This window comes from Mus pahari, chromosome 6, assembly GCF_900095145.1.
Source record: "Mus pahari chromosome 6, PAHARI_EIJ_v1.1, whole genome shotgun sequence".
Taxonomy (NCBI): domain Eukaryota; kingdom Metazoa; phylum Chordata; class Mammalia; order Rodentia; family Muridae; genus Mus; species Mus pahari.
The window spans coordinates 52783929-52791066 of NC_034595.1; the positions used below are offsets into that span (position 1 = coordinate 52783929).

General features: G+C 45.2%; 1 protein-coding gene across 1 annotated transcript; it reads right to left on the reverse strand.

Annotated features, from left to right (window-relative positions):
• Positions 1-3542: 3542 nt before the first annotated feature.
• On the reverse strand, positions 3543-6705 carry LOC110323689 (PRAME family member 12-like). The gene is made up of 3 exons (XM_021201035.1): positions 6392-6705; positions 5395-5967; positions 3543-4520 (listed from the first exon to the last, which is right to left on the reverse strand). Exons 1-3 carry the CDS (start codon positions 6676-6678, stop codon positions 3953-3955), a joined length of 1428 nt encoding a protein of 475 aa, XP_021056694.1. The 5' UTR covers positions 6679-6705; the 3' UTR covers positions 3543-3952.
• Positions 6706-7138: the final 433 nt, after the last annotated feature.

Sequence of the window (7138 nt, forward strand, 5' to 3'; positions counted from 1 at the left end):
GATGCTTCTATAGAACAATGCATGGCCTCAAACTGAGTATATGACCTCCCCACTTGTGAAAAAAGTAGCTCTGTCCTCTTGCATCTGACTCTGAAGCCCTTACCATTCTTAAATGTTGAAATATGCTTAGGCAGGTCCAGTAACTTCCTTTTTTTTTCTTTTTGAGGTTACAATTTAACTACACTTCTTCTTTTTTTTTTACCTCTTTACAAACCCTCCCCCAAACCCTGTAATCCTCTCCAATTTCATGGTCCCCTTTTAAACTGTTATTACATGCATATGTGTTTACATGTATATTATATTCCTAAATATAGTCTGTTCAGTCTGTATGAAGCTACTCATGGATGTCTGAATGAAAATGGCCCCCAAAGACTCTAAGGGGGTGGCATTATTGGAGACATGGTCTTTTTGGAGTAGGTGTGGCCCTGTTGCACGAAGTGTGTGACTTCAGAGTGGGCTTTGAGGTTTAAGAAACTCAAACCAGGACAGGTGGCTCACTCTCTCTTTAGACTGCTTGTGGACCCAGATGTAGAAATCTCTGCTCCAAATATGGAGATAAAGTGTAGAGCAGAGACTGAAGGAAAGGCCATCCAGAGGCTGTCCCACCTGGGGATCCATCCCATATACAGTTAGCAAACACAGGCACTATTGTGGATGCCAAGAAGTGCATGCTGAAGGGAGCCTGATATCACTGTCTCCTGAGAGGCTCTGCCAGAGCCTTACAAATACAGAGGCAAATGTTCACAGCCAACCATTGGACTGAGCACCAGGTCCCCAATGGAGGAGCTAGAGAAAGGACTGAAGGAGTTGAAGGGGTTTGCAACCCCATAGGAAGAGCAGAAGTATCAACCAACCAGAGCTCCCAGAGCTCCCAGGGGTTAAGCCATCAACCAAGGAGTACACATGGCTCCAGCAGCATAAGTAACAGAGAATGGCCTTGTCAGACATCAATGGGAGGAGAGGTCTTTGGTCCTATGAAGGCTCCATAGGTGCTCCAGTCTAGGGGAATCGAGGGCTGGAGGTGGGAGTGGGTGGGTGGGTAAAGGAACACCTTCATATAAGCAAGAGGGAGGATGGGATAGGGGGTTTCCAGGAGTGGGAGAAACTGGGAAAAGGGATAACATTTGAAATATAAAAAGAAAATATTCAGTAAAAAAAAATAAACAATAAAAAAATGTAAAGAAAAAAGTCAGAGAAGGAAAAAAGAAAAAGAAAGAAAGAAAGAAACCTCAGCTCCTTCTCTAGTACCATGTCGGCCTGCATGCCACCACTCTTCCTGTCATGACAATGGACTAAACCTCTGAAACTGTAAGTCAGCCCCAATTAATTGTTTTCCTCTTTAAGAGTGGCCTTGGTCCTGGTGTCTCTTCACATCAATAAAAGCTTAAGTAAGAGATACATGTGTGATATCAGGGCTGACAATTTAGGAGACTCTACAAGGACTAGTGTGCTAAACAAGCATAATCCCCAACAACAATGTATAAACATCTGCCCTTATACCCTCAGGCGTTTCTAGTCTTTACCCCACATCGAGGAAACTTCTCTTTGCAACAAGCAGAGACCCCTACAGAAAACCACAACCAATAAAGATGCAGGAATTGTGGACATCAGTCCCAAAGGGTACATCTGCAAAAACACACAGGGAACATTGCTGAAGAGGTGGAGAGAGGACTGTAAGTTCTAGAGATCCAGGGCATGTGCTGTGAGATCGCATCTCCTAATGGTAGGAAAAGCTATACACACAAGGCGTGGCAAACACAATCGCACATATAGGAGCTGAAAAAGGATGACACCAGTGAACATGGCAAACTAGATAGAAAATTCTACAGGGTCTCAGTCCTACACAAAGAACTGTTGGTGTTGTGCCCGAAGTTCGCAGGAAAACCCAGACGAGCCCAAGAATTGCTAAGTCCACAGCAACTCACAAAGGTCTTTTATTTTCAGGTTGGAACTCAGTTCACCCACCTAGCACTCACTGTGTGAACGCTGGCAAGTGACCCTGAGTCCAGAAAACATTGAGTTTATATACATAGGAATAGTGTGAATATTCACAGAAAAGGGGAGTACAGGGTGGAATAGTACTGAAGCGGGAGGAGTGTTAGAGGGTGTCTGTTCAAAGACTAATTTTAATGGCCAGTCGTAACCGTCTGTGACCTGACCTCTGCTTACCTTTTACTTTTTCCATGGTCTCCCTTGAGCTTGTTATTTCTCTAAGGTCTCAAGGGCAGACACCTGGAAAGTTATCACAAGTGTTGGTTTTTGGAGACACAGAGGTGGGGAGAATGTCTTGAGCTGTCTCTTCAAAATATCCTCATTAAGGGGGGATTTTAGGGGAGGGGGAGGGAGCCCCGGGCTGCTGCAGGAGGACACAGCACAGAAACCAGCTGTCTGCCTAGTGCTTGTGGCAAGTTGTGATGGGAGCCTCTGGCAGGAACACAGAAGCAAACTGTACAACACTGAAGTCTCTCGAGCGTCAGGAATTTGAGGGTTGTGCCATAACTGAAAAGCAATGAAGTGAAGAGGTGGTTTTTCCCCTAGGGAAGACAACCAACTGGTTGTCCAGTACTAAACAGTATTTTTTAACCATGAATGTTTATTTTAATGTAAGTGTATGTTTTGCTGGCATGCACTTATATGCATCACATAGGGGCTCAGAAGCGAACATAGGATACAATGAAAGTAGAATTACAGAGAGCTACATGGATGGGAGTCTTCAGGTTGGTACCAGAAAAAGAATCCTAAGTAGTTTAAATGAGTAGCAGTCGCACTATTTGAGGTAGGGTACATACCCAAGGGCCAGGTACTCAGTAGGCTAGAAATAGAGGATGAGTTTGCTCTATAGGCTGGCATCATCAGGACAAGAGTCTAAAACAGTGTGTGTGTGTGTGTGTGTGTGTGTGTGTGTGTGTGTGTGTGTGTGTCAGTGCTTTGAGATGCTGAGGCAACAAAGGCTGGGGAAACAAAGTCTCAACCTGAAGCTGAACTCAAAGAATGAACCAGAAGATGCAGGAGAATGAGTCTCTTCCATAGAGGACTTTGTTGCTGAACTACACTGTCTTAAAAAAACACTGTCCAGACATGGAGATTAGGAATCCCAGATGTGCCTGAGGCATGACAAGCCTGTTTATCCTTTCTCTGCATTTCTGAGAATGAATTGACAGGTTGAGGGTTCAGGCCCTCGGGGGATGGATACAGTGTGCAGTTGTGTTGAATAAGTTATGTTATGGGCCACACTTTCACAGATAAAACTATGGAACATAGTTTGGAAGAGCATGATGCCCTACGGTCATAGCAAATTCTATGATAGCTCATTTCTGTGAGCACTGATGGAACTGTAAGTTCTAAAAACTCCTCTACACCCCGTTTCTAAAATGTGTTCACCTTCAGGGTCTCATGTAGGAATGCCACTGTGTTCACTATCCCATCACATCCCAAGGATTGTTCTGTACAGAGGGTGGTTTTCAAGAGCCCTTCACGGGTAGTTTGGAAACTTTGTGCTCATTACAAACCAAGGAGGCAAACAGTGAGAAGAGAAGATAATATCATAATTGACTTTAATGTGTTTTGCTTCCAACATAGCTTAGATGATAATTTCCTTGATCATACATCATGAGGTCATAGGACAGCATGATCATAAACTTAAAACCGATGTCAGTGACTCAGTAGCACACAGGAGAACATTCAGTTCATAGATTGGCAATATATTTACAATATGGGGAAGCCACTGGTGATCCTGTCCTGATGGAGGCACATTTAGAAATGCTGTACTGTCTTTCTGATTCCACAAGACACGTGATGTTATTATCCTAGTATTCTTCATGTCAAGTCCCCCTGAGGTCTCTGTACACTGAACATTTTGATTCCAATGCATCCAAAGCCTTGAATTCTGGGACTCTGTGATGAATGTACTTTCTTAGATTTCATTTCCTAGCATCCAGAATCAAACTCCTCTTTACCGCCAACAACGGCAAAGTCTGGTGTTCACGCCATAGACACTGCGCCTCAAACAACGAGGGCAGTGGACTGTAGCAAAGATGATTTTCTTGGGCTGCCTTTTAGCTGTGAGTATATCCACGAGTTCGGGACACAGTTGGAAAAATCTCTCCACCACAACTTCACCTGCGTCATTATAGCAATCTACAGGGACGGGGTACCGCTCTACAACCAACTTGCTTAGATTGGCCATGCATCGCAGAAGGTCCTTCAGTACAGAACTGGAGAAGTGGTTGTCATAGAAATTGACCCAGCTGAGCTGGGAGCACTGACTCAAGGCAGGCAAGAGAACTTGGAGGTGAGAATCCTTCATCCTGCAGTGTTCTAATGCCAGGGTCTCTAGAGTTTCAGATACATTCTCTAGGAGAATTCGAAGACTCTTGAAATATGACTTTGAAAACACTACACCCTTTAAGCATAGGTGTTTCAGTTGATAGAGTCTCTGACAGTCTGACATGTGTCTCAAGTCTGACATTGAGAGACGGCAGAAAAGAACAAACAAGGACTCCAAGGGACTCTTCAGGCATCTAGAGAAAGAAGAAAAAAACATTGGTTCTGGCTTAGTGCTGGAGGACACTAGTAAGATTGACACTGGCACAGAGAAGCTGCCTATATAGAGTCAATCTATGCTTATGTTGAAGGTCCACCCTGGGGAATACAACATGTTGGTGTCTGCTCATAGCATTTTCTACTGAGGTATATTACAATCAGGTGGGATGGGCTCAGTCCACAGGTCTGCAACTCTCCTTCCTCACTCTGTCAGAGAACTAGAGCTTGCCAACCATCAAGCCAGGAGAGTATAACTAGAAAGTTCTAGCACAGAAAGGTTCTGGCAACATCTTGGCCTGTGTCTGGCGGAGTTTATCCATGTCTCTGCTATCTCCACTGTCTCCATCCCTGATTTCAGTGTTCTACCCTTGATTCTGATGACCCCCACCCCAGGGTCACAGATTTCCCATCTATCTCCTTAGTCCCAACTTGTGTTCTGACTGACTCCAATAGAGGAACAAACTGGTTCCTGTTCTCATATATCTTTGTAGAGGGCAGGTGTCGAGCCTCTCCAGCTGAGGGCTCTCTGCTCTGTCCTGTTTCCTTCCATTACCTTTGCCTGGATCCCAAAGAGGACTATGCAAAGCACATTTAATGCATCTGACCCACACAACTGGCATGCTTGCAAGGAAGCTCTCTCAATATCCCCTACCCCAGCTCAGAGTCCGCTAAAGGAGTGGGTGTTGAACCAAGTGGGCTTGGTTAAGAACCAAACAATCCACACTTTGATACTATAATGACTCTGTCATTGTAACATCCTGTGTGACTGGCACACCTCGGGTGCCCACTAATGCTCCAAGCAAAGGGAAAGGTTGGCTGCCAGGGCAGAAACAGCTCATCAACCTTCCTTACCTGAACAACTTTTTCATGTTGTCATAGGAAATGTAGGCACCATTCACATAGACATGCTGGAGATGGTTGAGTTTGGAGAACTGAGAAAAGAATTTGGCAGCACACATCTTTCCATCTGTCACTGTGTTCACAGCACTAAAGTAGAAGTGGATTTGATTTAGATAGAATATGACAAGATTTCTCATCTGGCCAAGGAAATGGGTGAAGAAACCTAGGAAGGATAGGACCTCTCGTGTGTGTATTTCCAAATCCACAATATAGGTCGGCTGGAAAGTATTCAAGACCTCGTTGATAATCTCCGTTGGGAGGTCATAGATCATCATCTTCAGACAGCATAGTTGCAAAGAGTCTTTTCTCTGTTGGGCCCACTGCAGCAAGCATATTTGGTGTTTGTTTAGAGAAGATGCTATGGCCAGGTTAGTGACTACCTGCAAACACTGCCTCAGTGGATAGTTAGGAAGGCCCTCTGGGACTTGCTTCTTGATCAAAATATCCGTTGAGCAGACTGCATTCTGTTTTCCAGTCCAGAAATCCTGGTGCAAAAATCTCAAGTCCAACACTTGAAGCTTGCACCTTCAGTGAGAGATAAAGGTAAAAGTTTCATAGTGTAAAACGGGAACCAACATGGAGTCAGCTTGGATCCCTCTTGTCTAATGTCAGCTCCATCATAGCACCTCACACCAGGCAGGCAAGAACACTGCATGAGCTGTGTCTGGAGACATGCCCTGCTTCCCTCCATTTAGTTGCTCTTGACTTCCATGTCTAGTATCTGTAGGAAAGCCACATAAAGGCTTATCCTACTGTGGCTACTTGTACTCTGAGCTGTCCTGACCTAGGACTGTCATTTAGATCAGCTTTCAACTTGAATAGTAATTCTATAGACCTGCAAGTCAACGACATTAGGCTCTGTCCTGTTTGACCCCATTCTCCCTGCCCTCATGTGTGTCTTACCACTAACCCTATGATTCCCCTTCTAGCCTCCTTGGGCCTTACTTACCTGAGACTAACATTCTGTGTCAGCAGTATATCTATGCCATCCAGCACAGCTTGCAGCATCTCCACACCAGCGGTTTTAAGCAGTGCCCCCACAGGGAGGCAGGGAAAGGGCCAGGCTGCCACCATTGCCTTCACTATCTCTGCGCGTCCACCACTGAAGGCCTCTTTGAAGAGTGGTGGAAAGAGCGTAATGGGCAGGTACTCCAGATCAGAGAAGTCTATGGACTCCTTCCTCAGCACTCCCTCCAGTGCCAGCTGCAGGAGTGTGGGAGGGTTGTAGGTGCTCATCCTGATAGATTTTCAGGCAGAAGGAACCTGGTGAAGCATTTAGCAGACATAATTTCAGGCTAAATTTTGGAAATTCTTATGTCTCACCATTGCAGGAGCCAGAAGGCCAAAGCCTATGCTCTGGTATTATAATGGAGAACTCAGTCTGCCCAACTATCCAGTCTTGTGGTCTCCCACGCACAGCATGTGGATTCTCGTGTAAGCACCCACAGAGAACATAATTAACCATTGCTGCATGGGTTACCAACCCCTGGGCCTCTTAATCTCAAGCCTAGTCAAAAGGGTTCTTCAGGAGCATACAGTCTGACCGGAGTCTTCTTACAAGAGCACCGAACAACTTTGTGGGCCCTTAAGACAATTTAGTTCTAGCCGGGCATGGTGGCGCACACCTTTAATCCCAGCACTCGGGAGGCAGAGACAGGCTATACAGAGAAACCCTGTCTCGAAAACCAAAAAAAAA

What these genes read in the sequence shown, in the direction of transcription:
- LOC110323689 (XM_021201035.1), bottom strand. Translation starts at nt 6,678, where the DNA reads ATGAGCACCTACAACCCTCCCACACTCCTGCAGCTGGCACTGGAGGGA. An exon ending in ACACAGAATGTTAGTCTCAG is followed by an intron (nt 5,968 to 6,391) that starts GTAAGTAAGGCC and finishes CTCTCACTGAAG; the next exon opens with GTGCAAGCTTCAAGTGTTGG. An exon ending in AACATGAAAAAGTTGTTCAG is followed by an intron (nt 4,521 to 5,394) that starts GTAAGGAAGGTT and finishes TTCTTTCTCTAG; the next exon opens with ATGCCTGAAGAGTCCCTTGG.